At 40.5% G+C, this 20,535-nt stretch overlaps 1 protein-coding gene across 5 annotated transcripts; it reads right to left on the bottom strand.

Annotated features, from left to right (window-relative positions):
• Window positions 1-7,847: 7,847 nt before the first annotated feature.
• SDE3 (P-loop containing nucleoside triphosphate hydrolases superfamily protein) lies at window positions 7,848-18,987 on the bottom strand. Of its 5 annotated transcripts, XM_088895142.1 has the most exons (6): window positions 18,731-18,982; window positions 18,603-18,634; window positions 17,178-17,995; window positions 16,902-17,075; window positions 14,181-15,638; window positions 7,848-8,292 (listed from the first exon to the last, which is right to left on the bottom strand). In XM_088895142.1, exons 3-6 carry the CDS (start codon window positions 17,955-17,957, stop codon window positions 8,065-8,067), a joined length of 2,640 nt encoding a protein of 879 aa, XP_088751268.1. In that variant the 5' UTR covers window positions 17,958-17,995; window positions 18,603-18,634; window positions 18,731-18,982; the 3' UTR covers window positions 7,848-8,064. The 5 variants fall into 5 exon arrangements, with proteins under 5 accessions (XP_088751268.1, XP_010256116.1, XP_088751270.1 ...); XM_010257814.2 differs by lacking the exon at window positions 18,603-18,634 and having other exon boundaries at window positions 18,731-18,987; XM_088895144.1 differs by lacking the exon at window positions 18,731-18,982 and having other exon boundaries at window positions 18,513-18,634.
• Window positions 18,988-20,535: the final 1,548 nt, after the last annotated feature.

Below are 20,535 nucleotides of genomic sequence, written 5' to 3'. Positions count from 1 at the left end.
GGCAGCCTCAACAGAACCGGGCCAACCAATCTAATTATATAGTGTCTAGGTCTGTGTCATGTTTCCTAGCTAATTATAGTTGGATTGGGATGAATTTTGGTCGCTCCGAATTGATTATGTATATGAATATTAGCATATTACAAATATACCCCCGATCTAATATCTATTTTCTCATGATGTATTATCAGTGTTAGAGTGAGCCGAATAGGGGTAGTTTAGTAATCTCACGTCAGTTAAGTACTTTTCTTATGTGGTTGTTTTATTAAAGTACTCTGCCCCACACTTAAGTGAGGGCAGTTTAGTCTTTGTAAATGTAATTAGAACCTAATAAACATTAGGGGGTCGACTGAATGGAAGACTAATCAGTTTCGACTAAACCCTCCTGTTCTCTCTTTCTCTTGTCTTCTTCCTTCTTCACTGGTTTGGGTTACTGTAGCTGCTCCAAAACATGGTATCAGAGTGAGGTTTTTGACCTGCTTCTGCTTGTAAAGCATCTCAGCTGGGTTCATGACACCTTCTTTATTTCTGGTTAGTTAATGGAGAGAGCTGGTTCGCCCTAGGTCTGAGACATCACAACTCGTTGCTCTCTGCTGTGCACAGTTTTCTTCATCAAGGAAGGTGATTTCAGTAGTGAATGGTTGGCTAATACTCTCAAAAGAAGGTTGGTTATTTAGTCTTTTTGTGTTGCTGGTATTTCTGGGTAGGAGCCCTTCAAGAATCAGTTAGTACTGATTAGAACCTAGAGAACTAGGTTCATTGTTGCCCAAGGAAGGGCTGTGTGTGCAGTAGCCGAATGGTGTAGGGCTGCTGTGAGTTGTTGAGTGGTGTTAGGGCTGCTGTAGGTGGCTGAGTGGTGTAAGGTGGAATGCAGTGACCTTGCCAAGCTCCTTGTGGTTGTGTAATGCCCTCTTAAGTGTGTTAAACAAGTCTGAACTGGGTGTAGCAGTTTGACTGTGTTGTGGTGCTTGTGATGCATAATTTTTTTTTTTCTATTGAGTGGTTGTAAGAGGGCCTACTGTTGTGTTGTGGTGCTTGTGATGCTTATGTGGGTCGTAGGTGTGTGAAGTCAGCAGTAGTGTGAAGAAGAACAAGTGTGTGCTCCCACTGTTGTGTTTAGGGGCTGCAATAGGTGCTGAAGTATCAAACTGTGAACAACATCAATCAGCTTGTAGTTGAGAAGTAAGGTCAGAGGCAACTGTGAAAGAGTACAATGGCAGCAATAAGAGATGGCTACAATGATCAGAAACCTAGTGTGGTAATTTCCTCCGACTACCTAGGGGTACAAATGACCTCAATTAAGCTGAATGGGGAGAACTATGTTCCATGGGCTAAATCAGTAGAATTGTTTCTCAGGGCAAAGAAGAAAGTAAAGCATGTAAGAGATGAGAAGCCACGAGAGGACTCTCCAGGGTTCGATGATTGGGAACAAGAAGATGCTCAAATCATGACTTGGTTGTGGAATAGTATGGAACCCAAAATTAGTGCCAACTTCATGTTCCTTGATACGACTAAGGATATATGGGAGAATGTTAAGAAACTATATTCTGGACAAGATAACACAACAAGAGTATATCAGCTTTATCAGGAGTATTTTGATTTACAACAAGGAACCAAAACACTAGAAGAGTACTATGCCTGCATGAAGAATATAAGGAATGAACTCAATGTCTATCACCCCCTTACTCCAGATATTAAAGTTCAGCAACAGCAAAGGGAGCAACTAGATGTTACAAGATTTTTAGTGGGGCTGAAGTCGGAATATGAACCAGTTAGAGCCCAAATATTGGGGGGCTCTACTCTTCCTACACTTGAGGAAGTATTCTCAAGGCTTCGTAGAATTTCTTTGGGACAGACAGAGAACTCCACACAGTCTGATAGATCAACACTTGTGACAGCTAGTGGGGTTGGATATAGTACAAGAGGGGGAGGTCATGCTCTCGGAGGAGGCCGTGGCAGTTTCATGATTAGTCAGGGTGGTCGTGACTCAGAGGGAGGCCGTGGCAGAGGGAAGAATAACTCTACAAGGAAATGTACTCATTGTGGTAGAGAGGGACACACAGTGAATTTCTGTTATGATCTACATGGCCCTCCCTCTAAATGGGCTAATCATGATGTAGCAGGTGAGGTTGATATCAGTGACAGTAAACCGGCAGACCGAACTCCTCCCACATCTACATCTACCTCTGGGAGGGAGATGGTGAGCGTACCGCGTGATGAGTATGAACGGTTCCTTCAAACTACTTCACAGCATACTACTGCCACACTTGCCCAATCAGGTATTGTTTGCATGTCATCTAAAACCTCTCCCTGGGTTATTGATTCTGGAGCCTCAGATCATATGATCGGGACTCCAGGTGTGTTCTCTTCTCTTTCTAAAACCTCCACATCACAAATTGTTACATTTGCCAATGGCTCCTCATCCCCCATATGTGGTGTTGGTAATGTTGACATGGCTTATGTGCCCTTATCATCTGTTTTATATGTCCCTAAGTTTCCATTCAATCTTATGTTTGTTAGTAAAATAACCAAAGCTCTTAACTGTTCTGTTACCTTCTTTCCTTCCACTTGTGTTTTTCAGGATCTCAAGACGGGGAAGAAGATTGGTGGGGGGCATGAAGCTGGTGGATTGTATTATCTTGACGGTGGTGGATCTTCAATTGCTCTTCAGACTTCACTTACTCCTCTACAATGGCATTGTCGACTGGGACATCCATCTCTCAAGGCTCTCAAGATTTTGGTCCCGTCATTGAGTCATTTGTCAGTTTTGCAATGTGAGTCATGTCAGTTTGGGAAACATCGTCGTGTGTCATTCAGTCCAAGAGTTGAGAGTCGTATGTTGAGTCATTTTTCTTTGGTTCATTCAGATGTTTGGGGTCCAATCAAAATAGAGTCTTATAATGGGTACAAGTATTTTGTCTCCTTTATTGATGATTGTTCAAGAATGACATGGATTTACTTAATCAAAGAAAGAAGTGAATTGTTTTCCATTTTTCAAAAATTCCATGCTGAAATACGCACACAATTTGGTGTTCCAATCAAAATTCTCCGTTCAGATAATGGTTGTGAATACTTTCTTACTTCATTTCAACAGTATTTAGAACAACATGGCATTATTCATCAGACATCATGTGCATTCACCCCTCAACAAAATGGGATAGCTGAACGGAAGAACCGTCAGTTTCTTGAAACTGCTCGGTCTATTCTTCACCACATGAATGTTTCTAAATGGTTTTGGAGTGATGCTGTACTCACTGCATGTTTTCTCATTAATCGGATGCCCTCCTTCATCCTTCATGGTCGGTCCCCCTTCTCTATCTTGTTTCCCACTTTATCTCCATTCCCATTAATTCGTCGTGTCTTTGGTTGTGTGTGCTTTGTTCACAATCTGAGCCCTGGAATAGACAAGCTAGATGCACGCTCAATTAAATGTGTATTCCTTAGCTACTCACGGATTCAAAAAGGGTACAAGTGTTATAATCCCATTACCCAGAAGTGTTATGTCTGCCCTGATGTCACCTTTTTTTTGAGTCAGCCCCCTTCTTCTCAAGTCTTGAAGCGCCTTCGTCTCCACCCGTCCTTCCTCTTCCTCTTCCTGTCAGTGATCTAGTTCCAAATGCTGTTGTTGGAATAGACTCATCACCTCATCCCGTGCAAATCACCACCGAACGTCCACCAATCCGGCAAGTGTATACACGTCGAACGACACCGGCCCCTCCTCCAGCTTCTACCTCATTTTCGGATCCTCTCATGGGTCCTATTGTTGAACCTTCAGACCTTGACCTACCCATTGCCTTACGGAAAGGTAAACGCAGTTCTACCCTCCATCCCATTTCCAATTTTGTTTCATTATCTCGCCTTTCTACCTCACATCGCCAGTTTGTTTCCCTTTTATCCTCTATTTCCATACCTAACAATGTTCAAGAAGCTCTCAGTTCACCTGGTTGGCGGCGGGCATTGGAGGAGGAACTTTCTGCTCTTCAACATACTCAAACGTGGGAACTTATTACTCTCCCACCTGATAAGCATGTTGTGGGCTGTAAATGGGTGTATACTGTGAAATACTTGCCAGATGGTAGTGTGGAGCGTCTGAAGGCCAGACTTATTGCTAAAGGTTACTTACAGTTGTATGGAGTGGACTACATGGATACATTCTCTCTGGTGGCTAAGATTGGTTCTGTTCGTGTATTAATTTCCCTGGCAGTTATGTGTGATTGGCCTCTGTTTCAGCTTGATATAAAGAATGCCTTTCTCCATGGTGATCTTGTGGAGGAGGTATATATGGAGCAACCACCTGGGTTTGTTGCTCAGGGGGAGGATGGTAAGGTATGCAGATTGAAGAAGGCAATTTATGGGTTGAAACAATCACCGCGTGCTTGGTTTGGGAAGTTCAGTGAAGTGGTGAAGAGTTTTGGAATGAAGCAGTGCCAGGTAGATCACTCAGTATTCAGCTATGACTCAGAAGTTGGGAAGATTCTACTAGTGGTCTATGTGGATGATATTGTCATTACTGGCAGTGATAAATTGGGGATTGGCAAATTAAAGGTATTTCTGCAAAATCATTTCCAAACAAAAGATCTTGGAACATTGAAGTATTTTTTGTGAATAGAAATTGCCAGGTCAAAACAAGGTGTAAATTTGTGCCAACGAAAATATGTTCTTGATCTATTGGAAGAAACAGGACTGTTAGGTGCAAAACCGGCTGAGACCCCTATGGAACCAAATGTTAAGTTGAACAGTGATACAGGAGAAGTATTTGAAGATCCTAGAAGGTATAGACGACTAGTGGGGAAGCTGAACTATCTGACTATCACGAGACCCGACATATCCTTTGCAGTCAGTGTGGTGAGCCAATTCATGCAGAACCCTCGTATACCTCACTGGGATGCAATTCTTAGAATTGTGAGGTATCTGAAAGGAGCTCCAGGCCGTGGACTATTGTATAAACCAAGAATGATAGAAGATAGAAGATCCAGGCCGTGGACTATTGAAGTAGTGGGGTATATAGATGCAGATTGGGCAGGCTCAGTGAATGATAGAAGATCTACTACGGGCTATTGCACATTTCTTGGAGGAAATCTTGTGACGTGGAAGAGTAAAAAGCAGGCGGTTGTGGCTAGAAGTAGTGCTGAAGCTGAGTATAAGGCCATGGCACATACTACCTGTAAGTTAGTGTGGTTGAGGAATCTTCTACAAGAAATTGGGTTTCACATGGATAAACCTATGAGACTGTATTGTGACAACCAAGCTGCACTCCATATCTCATCCAATCCTGTATTTCATGAGAGAACAAAGCACATAGAGGTTGATTGCCACTTTGTGATGGAAAATGTCATTGCTGGAGAGATAAACACAGAACATGTGGGATCGAATGATCAATGGGAAGATTTGTTTACAAAAGCTCTAAACTCAGGGAAAGTGAACTATCTATGTAACAAGTTGGGATTATATGACATATATTCTCCAGCATGAGGGGGAGTGTTAGAGTGAACCGAATAGGGGTAGTTTAATAATCTTACGTCAGTTAAGTACTTTGCTTATGTGGCTGTTTTATTAAAGTACTCTGCCCCACACTTAAGTGAGGGCAGTTTAGTCTTTGTAAGTGTAATTAGAACCTAATAAACATTAGGGGGTCGACTGAATGGAAGACTAATCAGTTTCGACTAAACCCTCCTGTTCTCTCTTTCTCTTGTATTCTTCCTCATCTTCTTCTTCCTTCTTCACTGATTCGGGTTACTGTAGCTGCTCCAAAACAATCAGATTATGAATTTAACAAAGTAGATTTATTGTCAAATTACAGGTTAGAATTTAAAGGTATATCTGTCAATATTTATCATGTTAGACATGGATAATCGGATCGGTTCCAGACCTGAAACAAGGTCTATTATTATAATTGACAGTTCCATGGATAGGGTCAAGTTAACTGTGTGCTTTTGAGAGAGAGATGGTCGGGTCACGGGTGTGAAAAAATGACCAATCTGAACTGGTCCAAATTAAAACCGGGTTGGGCACTTTGTCTTCCATCGCCATCGGACCCAGACACATCAGACATATTAGCTTCATCCTTCATGGAAGGGTCAAAGGTTAAACACGCACTCAAGCAGTACTCGTGGGTAGGTTACTAGTAGGTGTGGATGACTACATGATTAAGCCTTGTTGTATGCTTGTACGTAAACCAAAACGAAATGCTTCTGTTTTGATGCTAATTGCAGAGAGATGGGTTCAAAGGGACTGTCGTTCCTCAAGATTACTTGGGTCTTAACAATTTTGCTTCTATGCTTTCCAGCACCTTCAATGGCTAAAACCCAGTTCACTGGTTGTTCATTCCAAGACATTGACCTTCAGCCCTGCTTCAATTTTGGCAAAATCCCCACGGGTTCTTGCTGTAAAGCTGTTAATCAAGTGGTTAAAGCCGGATACAAATGCCTGTGTTCGATGATATCTTCCACTAATCCTCTCTTCAGTGCTCCAATTTCATTCCTAGTTTCCAACTGTCACATATTTGTACCTCCCTTGGCACAATGTCGAGGTAATGTTTGAACTCTCAGCTTTTCTTCACTTCTTTTATTTGTTTGATCAGTAAATGCATTCACTTTCACATCAAATTTCAAGGTTAACAGATGAAGCTTAACCATGGTGTTATTTGGTTAGAAGCTAAGGTTTTGAATTTGTTTAATCTAACTCATTTCCAGTTCCAACGCCGGCAGTTGTTCCGCCGGACACTAGCAAGGAGCCAATGCATCCTCTTCTTCCGCCTCCTCCTCTTCCAAAATTTGTTCCCCCTCCAATGCCCCCCGACGGTGTGCGAGCTTCCTCAAACTTGACTCGGGGAGGGAACATTACATCAGCCAGGAAAGAAGAGAACTTGAGCAAGAAAACCGGTTCAAATGGCAACATTAGCAAGATGAGTGATGATATTTCAATTTCATACGTAGGAGATAACATTAACGGTTGGTTGTATGGGAGATTGCTGTTGATTATAACCCTTCATGCACTCTTCCTTTGAAGTTGTCTTCTTTCTCCTTTCTTCATATATTTGTCATGTAATATGTAATCAAGTGGCTCTTGGATACATAGAAATGAATATGACACCAAAACTTGTATAGTGCGAGACAACATCTGCTTCTCACACCCACCTCATAGCACATTGCAGCCAGTACATCGAAACATCTCTCATAGCTTGTACGTTGTCATTCTCCTAAATGACTATAAATTAGGTATAAAAGCATAAGAAATACACTAATTTAGTGTTAACTATGAAATGTACTCGGAAAATAATAAAAGAAAAGAGAGATGTAAATGTGGAATTGCATGTATACTTCAATTATTTCGTTAGTAGTTAATACTTCAAATAAATACTAATTGTAATGATCAATTATTTTTTTTCCCTTTATTTTGATTTTCTTTCAAGGACCAGTAAAGGTGGAATTGCAGGCATACTTCAATTTTCATTCATGTTAATATGTTATGAACCCTTGAAAATCTGATTCAATATGACGTGTATCAACTATCAACCGTATCATTTCCATATTTTGAACTTTTGATTGTGCAAGGGATGAATCCGAAGTCCAAACTTTTCCCCATTGTATATCTCCAACGTGGCACATTTAGGCCAATGGTCATTTGCCACATGGCAGAGAATATTTTTATTTAAAAATGTTAAAATATGCAATTTTACTTTCAGATACACAGGTTTACTGGCATACTTTCCAAATAGGAGATTACTGCACTGGGCCAATCACTCGGTACATTGGATGCAGCAGTTATAGTAGATTGCTTTAAATGCAAAAACTAAGCCATGTTGGAGAAAGAATAAGGAAAAGACATACCTAGGTGGCAGGAGACCATAATTGAGGTTATTCCAGAAATGGATAATGAAATTTTATCTTTACCAATAAAAAAAAATGTTCATCACTTGTAGACTTGTAGTGGGATGAGCCACAAAAAATGTTATGGTTCTCCCACAGATCTCAATTGTTTGTTCTTTGGCATCTTTAGGACCAATTCAATGAACAAATGATAGAAAGGGAGGTCCAAGAAAATAAAGAAATCTGTATTTGACAAAATTCACTTCCAACCATCTGACCATTCAGCTTCATCAGTGACGGGCTTTGGAACTTCTTGGAAGGAATTATCAGCCCATTCTGCTTGATCGGAGGATTGAAAGTTCTCTTCATCATTCCAGTACTCCTCCTTGGCAGGGTCCTCGTCATAATATTGCCTTTCTGGTAGAGGACAACCCTGATAAGAGTTATTGTCTGAGCAATACCATAAGAGCCTATTCCAATAAGGATCCTGCCAACATAAATGATTAAAATCAGCTAGAGCTTTCTCCTTTCATTAACAAGCTAGTAGGGCTTGTCTGAACTGAGCCTCAGCTGGATTTTGCTGACTGATAAGCTATGGCAAACATCAAGCTAGGCTTGTTTAGTTAGACGAGGCAGAGAAGTGGCTAATATCATTTACAAATAGTACAAATGCAGAGCACATAATATGTCCATATCTAGGGGCCCTATATATATATATATATATATATATATATATATATAACATTGTCTACTGAACTTAGGCAACCTTGAATAATCAAAAACTTGGCAATCTGAACCTAAGATTGTATGCAAGGCTCATTGCCAACTCTATGGTTATCCATTTACACAAATGCACACTTAAACAGCCATTAGTATCAACTCTAATAAAATGCATCTTGTGAAACTATGAGATGTAGAATTTGGATCCTACTCCAGCCCATCTTATAACTCCTGTCTATCTTCCAGATACCATTCTTGGTTTCTGTTTTTTTTTTTTTTTGTTGTTGTTCTCTTAAAGAGTTTGGTTTCTTGTTCTGGAGGTATATTAGTAAAACCCAAAGGAAAAGCCACTAGAACTGTAAGAAAGGAGCATGCATGAAGAGAAAAAGGTCAAAATGCTGGATCGTGTTAGAAATGGGGCTCTGAAGACCATGTCAAATGGGGAAGATATTTGAATGAAGGAGAGGTAGAAGGCTAGAAATTTACAACAAAAAAAAATGAAAATATCACTTTTGGAATCCCTGAATATTGAACCCATCAGATTTATTGCAGATTTATTTACACCCAGATTACCAAAAATCCAACAAATGTGACTGAAACATGGGGCAAAAGATCTACTATGATCGCTATGCAGAGTGTTCAACCACAGTCCACAGCATATCCTTGAAAGTGAAGTTTTGGCTGTACAATTGCCTTTATAGATTATAAGGTTGGTTAAAATGACTGCAACTGAACATTGAGATCAACTCCTCAACAGATCATGTGAATGAAGACCACGTTAATGATAAGCATATTCAACCACTTAGTTGATCATGCAACCAACACACGATCCATTCAACATGGAGGATGATAGGTTAAGCTTAATCAACTGATAATGACATGTGGAATACAACCATAACCTATGATTAATGACATGTGGAATACAATTATAACCCATCATCCTTGTCAACAGACATGTGGAATACAATCATAACCTATGAACAAAGATGCTGACTGGTGACTTTAGCAGATCACTGTGACTGATAATCATGATTGATGACACACGGTAGACCAAGAGGTGAGAGTGGGAGATATGCAAGAGAAGGAACCTTAACACAGCAAGGTGACATAAACTAGAGTTCGTATTACCAGGGCATGTGACTGATTGTCATGGGTTAAAGAAGGAACTGAAACTATTACCACAATGACATATAACTGATTAGAACTCATCGGAGAAAGAAATGAAAGTGGTTTATATGTGCCAAGTCTATTTAAATTTTAAACTAGAAGAAATTATGCAAACACCAAGTAGTCAAAATTGAATTAAAAGAACAATTATGCTACAGTGCAGTGCCTTGGCCTAGCCCCTTCTAGCCACCCTCTTCTTATAATATTCTCATTTTAGGGAACCAAGCCCTAGTAAAATTGAACTCTAGTTGCTACTTGTTTTACTAAACCATCTGCCAAATTATTGGTAGATCTAGAGGTCCAATGAAACATTGCATTCAGTATTTCAGTTCTTCTGCCATGTGTATGATTTCTCTCTACAATATAACAGTCCCTTCCACCACCAAAAATCTAGAAATCAAGTCCTTAGCCAGCCTTAAAACTTGTAATACTGCCAATAGTTCTCTGGTCAAGTCCCAAATATAATTAGGTCCAAGATACAAAGCAATTTATCTCTGCATTGCTGTTTCTGAAAACTCAATGCCAGAATTTCTTGGGTTCCCCAAACTACAAGAACCAAAGTTTCTCTTGAGGGTATTAAGAGATTGAGGGTACCATAGGGTGAAGGAGGTTTTCCTAGTTGTCATGGAATCTACCACATTCCACTAACTTCTTATAAATACATCCATGGTAAAAAGAGCAAAACTGTTCATGGTCATCCCATATGCTACCTTGATATGTTTTCAACTAGAGCTTCCTGTGAGATTTCTCTTTGAAGATTCTAGCATTCCTCTCTTCCCAAATACTCAACAAAACAGTTACTCTTGTCCATCTCCATAAAATTTTGCCTTTTTGGTGAAGAGAAGGACAAATAATTTTGATAAATGAAGTAAAATTTGTATTCATGAAGAGGGAAACCCACCCTCAGAAAGGCACGTACATGTTATCAGCTGTGCATGATAGAGACAAAGTGTACAGTATATCTTTTATTGTAAAACAATTAAACAAAACTCTCATAAAAAACAATCCCCCCAACAGGAATATAAATGACAGAATTTAAAGTGCAGCAACTTTTTGTAACATCACCCGACCATATACTGCTCTAATTTACCTAGAATTGTCTCCACAGGTGCTCTTTTTGAAAGATCCTGCTGTTATGTTACTTCCACAGGGACCAACAAACATCAAAAGGCACAAGCTTCCAAAGAAATCAGACTCTGACAGCTTGAGATGTCTTGAACAACTGGAAAGCTTGAGATGGCCATTAGGAAATCAGACTTTGTAAACCACTTGGCATCACCCAAGATGTCTTGAACAACTGGAAAAAATGCAACCAGACTCTGACAGAAATAGGGCAGAACAGGAACAAATGCTCTATTCAGTCCCACTACCACAAAGGCCACAAAAGGAGGCCAAGGTCATGCCTCTAGCTACTAGGTGAGGTCAGGAAGGTATTTTGCCCAAGATACCTGTCTATAAGAAGAAAATTACCTTTATAATAGGGGCTTTCATTTTACAAATCCAAATCCAAGGAACATGATCATCTTTTATATTAGTCATGGAGTTATAGCAGGATTTCACTAAGAAGAGGCCTGAGTTCTCTGTTTGGGGGCTTCCTTCACATGAGTCGTGACCCCACTCAGTCCCTTGTTTGTCTTTTTAATTAAAAGTATTGATTGCAATTACTCTTTTACCCAACATCTATGCTAACATGCCATGTCCAAACAGCCAAAGTTCTCTCTGACTTCTCCACTTTCTACCACCATTCATCCATAGCTTCTGGCTCTGGGAGAATTATGGACAGCTGCTCTAGCATGTGATTCTTACAAGTATTCATCTTCACATAATACATTTTCCAGTAAAAAGTTCTAATTTTAGGAGGTACCAATCCTCTCCTAATAGCACTCACAGGGTAACCCAACTGGGATGGAACACCATGAGAGAGGGCAGAATAAAACAAGCCACAGGAGAAAGAACTTGAAGGGTATGGGTCCAAACCTGCTGCCCAGGGAAGAAAGATAAAGGAAAATCCCCTCCAAGGATTAGATAAGGTGCAAAATAGTTGAAATGAAACTGACCTGCTAATATTGCTCAGTTTCATCCTAATAGTAGTTGCTAGGGGCCATTGCTTGGTGCAAGGGTAAATAAAGGGCTGACAAGAATGAGAATGTGGTTTTGAATGCGAGAGTGCCCGCTTTGTGCAGGGAAAAAATGAAAAGAATACCAAACGTTAGGTTCTTATCCAGTATACCCCTCCCAAGACCCCAGATAGCTGGGGCCATCATTGGGTAATGGTCCTTTAACTGACCAACCAACTGGTTCATGTAATCTGTTGAGAAATCCAAATCATTTGGTTCACATAATGCAATGGCTTAGAGGAAGAAGACTGCTCCAGCATACCTATATACATATCTCGGCATTGCCATTCTTTCATTCTGTTGTCCTTTTTGATAAAATACTATGATAAAAGATAAGCATTAAAAGAATGTAGAATGATAAATAATAAATGAGAAAACAATGATCCATGTAATGATAAAAAGTCTACCAAACAATATTGTTTTCTCTGTTTATCTCATTATCCTTTTGCTTTGGCACTCTGAGCCTGTTATATGCAAATCTCGCCTAAAAGGGCTGAATTGTTTCAAAATGTAAGTGAAGAAACTGAAATAAGAAGAATCTACTTTCACAAAACATGGCTGATTTATTTCCTTTTCATCCCCCCCCCCCCCCCTCCCTGTGGCTTAATAATCATCCAGAGGAACAATAGCAGGTTAACCACTACAAGTCTGCTATCATTTTCCTTATCTATTTAAAAATAATTGGCCCCAAAGTTGTTAGCACAGTGCCATTGAATATACAATGATAATGAGATCTGGATGGCTGATCTATGGTCCAAGCAAGGTTCAAAGTATCGAGACACACAATACACAAACTTTGTGTATTGAGCATTTTCAACTTCGATATTTGTGTTTTATCTTATTTGGTGATCTTGATAATTGCATAAAGGCTATGATTTGACATTTACTTTTATTTAATTGCATTAAAACCATCAAAAACCTTATATGTTGAGAATTGATAGGTCCAAAAATCGATACATATCATACGATACGCATTGATATGTTGCAATATTTTGAACCTTGGGTCCAAGACGATATTCATTCCTTGAAACCCAGCATTCTAGTGCAAACACTAGATGATCAGTAGGCTGAAGACCTTCTAGATGTTTTTTACAAGGATGTGGCTATGAAGGGGGAGCAGGGTGGGCGGGGAAATTGAAATGTCAATGACAAAATCCCATGATTTGCTTTAGTCAAATAACAGATAAAATGAATAAATCTTGAGTGATCAACTAAATTGGAAAGGCCATCCACTTTGAGGGCATAGATCTTTTATTATAATTTAGCCTATATTCCCCAAACCTATGGTAGTTAGTGTTTAGCGCTGGTCCAACTCCTGAGATTCTGTGTATGAACCAATTACCCGAGCATGCCATCCATGTTTATTGGTATAAGGCATGGGATATGTATTTTTTACTGAAAAGAAAAAATGGTACTCTATTCTATTGCCTTCTGAATGCACACATGTCAAAATGAGATAAAGCACATATAACCCTACCCAATGTTCAGCAAAACTAGTTGCATGCTTGCCAAATTACATGAGCATGAGGTATGACTAAGCCATATTTTGATGATCCCAAGTTCCTCCAAACTGTTGGACCACATCAAGCTAGGCATCTCTGGTTGCTTAGTTGTGCTGGTTGACTAATCTTTGTTAAGCACTGGCAATTAAAACCAAAAGAAGTAGTGCCACCACAGGGATTGATTGAATCCTCTTGGAAACCATCTGGATGACATTCAGTTGCTGCAGACTCTTCTCCTATGTATTTGGCTAGCTTAAATAAACTTTAGGCATGTAGCAACTACTCCAAGTTCTTTCATCCACCACGGTAGAAAAAGGTTAAAGCTCTCTTCATCAAGTAATAATCAACACATGTCCAGGAAGTCAAAACTCCAATAAAATCCCACCTTCAAGCATATTTCATAGACATTATAACTCCTCACATTCAGGTTCCTTCTCTTGCACCTAAATTTCTTTAAACTCTTAATCTACTACATGTCATCAGTCATGATCATCAGTCGCAATTATCCACCATTTATCATCAACCAAGATCTTCAATCATTAACCATCCAATACATGCCAATTATGTGGTTGACTAAGCAACCAATTCAGCGGTAGGCATTGTAGTACACTGTCTAAGCAACAAATTAAATAAAGGGGTAACAAGATAATAAGCTTCCCAATCTAGACTTATGATCATCAAGATCTTTTTCCAAGTGGCATCCCATTAAGGCCTATAACGATTTAACTAAGAGCTTTCAGATCAACAGATGAAGGGGAAAAATGCAAATTTCACATAACAATTCCTAGATAACTAACACATTCAGTAGGGCATAGTAAAAGAGCAGTAATTTTGCATAATGGGTACCAAGAGTAGAATACAAACAATACCTTACTGATAATGTGTGGATTTCCAATGATGACAAGCAAAGATTTAGCACGGGTAATGGCAACATTAAACCTCCTTGGATTGCTAAGGAATCCCAGACAGTGCATTTTGTCAAAATCATTGTGTTTGATAGTTGACCTGACAGTAGATATAATTATGACCTGCCTTTCTTGTCCCTGAAATTGTTCCACACTCCCAACCTTTACTTCAGGCATATCCAAATTCTCGAGGGTTTTCTTTAACTTGAGTACTTGTTTGCGGTAAGGTGTTATTACTCCAATATCTGCCTCAGTTAGATCATCACTTGCTGTCAGCTTCTTGATAATCTCGACTACCTTGCTTGCCTCAAAGCGATTAAACCATGATGGATTATTACCTTCCCTTTCATCACATCCTTGAATTCCTATGAACAGAACAGGGAATTCTCTGTTAGGAAGAATTTCCATCCATGCATTGGTAGAGGGAGATATCTCTTCTTTACAAGCAATCAATTCCCCATTGTAGAAAAGCTTTGAAGGAAGATCCAGGATTGATGGGTGGCACCGATAGTTTCTCACCAACTTTGTGACAAAATTTTCATCCTCATTACAGTAAAATTCACACTCAAAAAGCCGTAGCAGGAAAGATTTTCCTAATCCATAAGTATCAGCATCTTTGGAGTAGATAACAGGACCCAGTTGCATTGGGTCTCCAGCCAAAACAACAACTGTTTCCCTATGGCAAAGATTTGCAATGGGGATCATGGTCTCTGGCTCAGAGGCTTGGCCAGCCTCATCCAGAAATATATGAGAGAAATGGCCTCGTCGGATGCCTTCTCCATAAAGGAGAGAAGCACTCATGTATGTGGATATGATGATTCTATATCGTAGTAAAGCCTTGAGAGGTGGACATTTAAAGATAAACTCCTCAAAGAAGCAAAATTGTATCTTATCAGGATCAATGTCCTCATAGGGACGGCTACTTGCATTCAGCCTAAATACTTCACTCTCACGAACTTGAGCAACCTCATTACTGATGAGCTTATCTAATATATGATCTGCTGCACTATTCGAGGCTGCACACACAAGAATCCGTGCATCTTTTCTCGTTGTATAAATCTGTAACATTGCTTCAACAAGTGTCATTGTTTTACCAGTACCTGGTGGCCCATGGATTACATAAGGCGGGACACCTTTGCACCGCAGTATCATTTCAATTGAAAACATTTGCTCCTCATTGAGATTCTGGGTTAAAGGCACCATTGGGGTTGTTTTGATTGTTCTCCTTTTACAGAATGAAGTTGGGAAAAGGAGATTGGTCTCTAAACTTTCCGCTGCTTCAACAGCCTGATATAGCCTTCTCATATTCACCCTATTGTATGTGAATGTGACAGTATACAGGTTTCCATCACGGTGATGATCATGAAACTCCTTAGCAAACTTCAAAAACACTTCATCAGCCTCAACACGGTGGATGAACCCCTGCAAAATGCACATAAATAATAGAAATCGGAAAATCAGTCATTTGTGACTTGTATAAGTGCATGGTACTAAATGGTTGTTGTGCTTAGCAAGGATCCAGGTACAGCCTAACAGGGTATACGTGTATTGCATACAGTGGTCATAATACATGAAATTCATATTCAGATACTGCCAAATGGGAATCTTTATTGAAACTTGAAAGTACTTATATTTAGCAAGAAAAAGATACAGTATACCACCGAAATTGCCTTGAATGGATGTTTATACATAATTATAAACTTATAGTATTATAAGCATAATATAAGAAATCATGTTAAGGATACAAGTCAAGAATGAAGCATATGATACATGTCAAAGGAGGGAGGAGCAAAAATTTCAAGTAATGAGGCATCCCATAAGGATCAACTAACTTTTATTTCCAAGATTAGCTGGATGGGCACAATTATCTCATCTGTTATATTCTAAATTTCTAACCTAGGCACAAAATAAATTTATGTAAGTTCCAAAATAAGCATATAGTTTAAAGTTAGAGCTATAGTGGTAGCAACATGTTAGGTAGTGCTACATTTGTGCCAAAATAACCACAAATTATTGGTGACATGGTACCAACCCATCCCTCTAACCTGAACTATCTGTAATTTCACAAGGAAAAAAAAATATCCTTTTTTGTTCTTGAACCCACCGACCAGGGGAGGGGGTCAGTAAGTGGATGCAAGCATGTGTGAGTGTGCCTATGGATGGGTGGATGCTTGACTAAGCTCTAGTTTAGTACATAACAAGTCAGCCCATTGGTAACTGTAGTTATAATTATCCAATCACACCAACTTTTGACCTTGGAGATATCCTTTTGATGAACCATTAAGTTTTGTTCCCAAAGCACTTCAGCATGCATGGTTTCTGAAGCAGAAATAGATACTATACTTCTTTTCAATTCCCTGACATAAGTTGATTAGTGATACAGTTATATTAAAACATAAAAATGCATTTTATTTACCATATCTCTCGATCCAGATAAAAAACTCTTGAATATTATCAAATCGTTAAGTTTTTACAACATAGTGGTACCAGTTGCATTATCCATTAAATAGCTACTAGCATCACATATTGGTTTTCGAGGTATTACAACCAAAACACATTTTCCTTTGCTTGCTTTTGTTTTCTTTCTGTGTATTTGTGTTTATGTGTGTGTATTGGGTTGGTGGGGAGAGAAGATAATGTAATTCTCAATGAAAAGACACCTTTCTTGAAGAAACATTCACAGACCTGGTATGGAGGAGTAGAATTGTCTGAATTTTCAGAGGCAAGCTTGGCAAAAACAAAATCCCCATAGACCAATGAAGGCCTTCTTTCAGCCAGTCCAGGGACCTCAAGAGCCAAGAATTGGGACCCCTTCTTCTTCATTGTGACAAACTCCATGTCATAGGCCCTCATTTCTTCCTGAAGAAAAAAAAAATTTAGTGCAAAAAGTAAAAGATACTGCTGATATTTCCTAATGAGTATTAACGGTTACTTCCAAAATTAGCAATAAAAAACAGTTACCTCCAAATGTATTTCTTCCATAACCAGTAATGTACTGAAGTAATCAGCATAATTCCCCTTCCTTAAGCCTTCTCCAATTACCCCAGGAACCTGCTTTTTCTCTATCAACTCCCTAACATCCTTTGGAATTTCATATTGGCGAAGTCTTTTTTTAGGATATTTTGCCATTGCTCTTGCAGGGCGAGAACCTGCCACATACTCATTCACAGTTAACTGTCTTCTCCTTGGAATTCTTGAATATGGCATCTCTGAAGTTAGAGACTGTGAAATCTTGTCTTCGGCCAATAAGAAAACGACCCGTTCTATCCTGTCATCCCCCACATCAAAATGCACAGCTGTTGTGTGCAAACCAATGTCCTTGGGTTTACATGATAGCCATATTGTTAGAGTCTGGCCTGGCTGTAGGACTCTATCCTGCAAAGAAGTTGATTCCAAGAACCCACGTATGGCCTCCACACCTGAATTGGTTGAAGGGGGTTCCATTAATGACAGGGTGTATGAGTCCTCAGGATTTGAGCAAAAAATCTTAACTCCCCAAAGTTCAACTGGTTCAGAGGTGGTATTATTTATTGTAATTGAATCCGAAACTGTTTCTCCCACAAGAATTGATCTAGGCTTCCCATGGAGAAAAGAAAATGGGACAGAAATAATGACTGGGCCCTCTTCAGTTGGATTGTAACTGCATACTGATTTATTATCCTCGAAATCAATGAATCCAATTTCTCCCTTGTCTCCAATAACAGAGCATTCCTCATCCCAATCATTCTGGATACTACCCATCACTAAATTGATTTTGGAACTAACCGAGTGCTTCACACCTAATTAAATTCCAATAGCAATCAGTATATGTTTCTTAATTCATGCCAATGCACAACAGGATTATTGCTAATGAACAAAAACAATTCAACTAAAACCAGCCCGAAAGAAATTACTGGAGCTACATTGGCTCCACAAAGAAAGACTTAATCAATACAGCAAAAAGCAAGAATTGTAGTTAAAGCAAACGACAGTATAAGATAAAAAAAAAAAAAAAAAAAACTAGACAAGCAACTCCGACATAACAATAGCTGATTAAAAGAGATAGGTAAACAGAAATTAAAAATGAGAAACTAACGTACAGAAAAGAGCAGCAATTCCAAGCACATAAGTTCATCAGATTAAGGTCGTTAGATTAGCATTCATTTGTTCATGACCAAAATCACGTGATTAAAAAGGAAAAAGATCATTTCAAATATTCACACAATAAAAAGTAAAAGCCCATTAGAAAGTGGGGAATATAGAAAAAAACAATCAGAAATTCATCCATACATAAGATTCAGTATAAGAGACATCAACCAGAGATTGGCGAAAAGAAGCTTGAAAGCAGGAGAAAGAAAATGGCAGCAAAGAAGGGAAGAGCTAAAAATGCCAGAAACCAAGACGTACCCACACCTTTGATCAAACCCCAGTACCACAACCTAACAAAGAGAAAGAAAGATGGGCAATGCAGATAAGGAGAAAGTGAGTAATTGAAGGTGATAGTTTAATAAATTTCCATTTAAACTTAAACTCACTCGAGACCGGAAGAGTGAAATAGTGGGAGCAGAGGATGTGTTTGTATTTTCTTCGAAACCCAAAGGAACCAACCAATCAAACAGAGAAGCTCAAAAGGGCATTTGCAACATTGTCAGTCGGAAAATCGCTTCCGGTAAAGGACCACAAGACATCGGTATGACCTTTGGCTAGTTTCCGGTCATCATACTCGCCGTAGTGACTGGACTCTGGAGTAGTGCAAGCATTCGAAAAGAGTATGGTTGCATACTGCAAATTGCATACATGATACAACAACACTACCACGAGTAAAGAGGGGACACGTTAGAGAGGCAATGATACGATGTATCTGCACCAGCCTTGGATCAGATGAGGTATTCGTGATTAATGTTGGATAATCCAATATTTTGGACTCCAGTGACACATGTCACACAACCATGAATACTGATGATGCACAATCCGACCGATCTTAGCTGTCAACGATCTTGCCTCTGAACTGAGTGGCAGGGACCTGAAACGGAAGGGGAAGAGAAGCTCCGGGGAGGACCCGGCGTAAGGGCTCCGAAGCTCAAGTTAGAGTCTTTCAAAGGCAAGATAGACCAGATAGCGCAAAAGTTCGCATACCTCATTCCTGGGGGTAGGAGCCTTTTATAACCACCTCGCGCACTCACTTCCAGGCTTCCGTCAGATCGGGCATGATTACTTCTGAACCCCTGCCAGTTCGGATGTCATTTCCTCCGGTCGGACAGAACCGCCACTGCTCCTTTTGTCGGAGCCGTCTCTGCGGCTAGTAACGACGGTTGCAGGTGGCGGTGGCAGGAGGCCGTTTGAAGTGCGGCTGTCAGGCGTTAGATCCCATATCAGTCAGGTGCGTCGCCCTTGGATACGGACGTCCTTGGTGTCAGGTACGTTTGGTCAGCCTGGTGTTTCAGAAGCTGTGTTGGAGTGGCGAGCGAGGTGTCTTGAGTTCGGTTTGGGGAGTGTTCCGAGCTGCCATGGGCCAGCTCGGGTCACAGCTTTGTGAGGCTTGGGGCCCAGTAGTCTCCTTGCAGGGAGCTCGGGTTCTTAATAGGGAGCTCACTCTTAATAGGGAGCTCGGACTCCCAGTAGGGAGCTCGCTCTTAATAGGGAGCTCGGACTCCCAATAGGGAGCTCGGGCTCTTGGTAGGGAGCTCGGGCTCTTGGTAGGGAGCTCGGACTCCCAGTAGGGAGCTTGGGCTCTTGGTAAGGAGCTCGGACTCCCAGTAGGGAGCTCGGGCTCCTAGTAGGGCGGTCTGCAGTTCGGGCTCAGTAGTGAGTTTGGACTTGCTTTCGGTGCTTGCTTCGGGCGCTCTACTGTCCCGAGCTGCTTGTTTTTGCCACGTGTCGGGTGATTGCGAGGTCGGGCCAAATTCCCCTTCATCAATTGCCCCCCACTCCCTGCGACAAGGGTTCCGTCTTGGCGCGGGGAGTTTGTAAGGTAGCAGGAGGGTTTTGGTCCATGCTGAGCGCGCTTGCTTTAATTTGATTTTCAAAAAAGGGCGCGCGTTTGGGAGACGTGACGACAGTCGTTCGAGAGTTGGGCTGCAGACGCTTTTATTGCGAGGAGACGTGCGCCGACACCCCGTCAGTTTCGAGAAGGTGCGTGCTGACACCTGTCCTCTGACAGGACGTGCGCGACGCTCCGTCAGTTTCGGAAAGACGTGCGCTGATTGGCCTCGGAAGACGTGCGGTTTTGCGCGGCTGTGGGCCGTTGGATTGGCTTCGATCTGGGTCGTCGCTTTCCGGCCGCTGTGGATATAAATAGCGCGCGTGGGGGGGGCGTCCTTGCTACTATTGTACCTCTTGA

The sequence above is a fragment of the Nelumbo nucifera genome, chromosome 1 (genome assembly GCF_055504915.1).
Source record: "Nelumbo nucifera cultivar China Antique chromosome 1, China Antique-T2T, whole genome shotgun sequence".
Lineage (NCBI taxonomy): Eukaryota > Viridiplantae > Streptophyta > Magnoliopsida > Proteales > Nelumbonaceae > Nelumbo > Nelumbo nucifera.
This window is presented reverse-complemented; position numbering and strand designations above follow the sequence as displayed.

Bases quoted from the DNA above. Each gene is read 5' to 3' on its own strand.
- SDE3 (XM_010257814.2), bottom strand. From the start codon at position 17,957: ATGGGTAGTATCCAGAATGATTGGGATGAGGAATGCTCTGTTATTGGA. The intron at 17,076-17,177 runs GTAACTGTTTTT...TTTTTTCTTCAG, and splicing joins TGGAAGAAATACATTTGGAG to GAAGAAATGAGGGCCTATGA. The intron at 15,639-16,901 runs GTCTGTGAATGT...TGCATTTTGCAG, and splicing joins ATTCTACTCCTCCATACCAG to GGGTTCATCCACCGTGTTGA.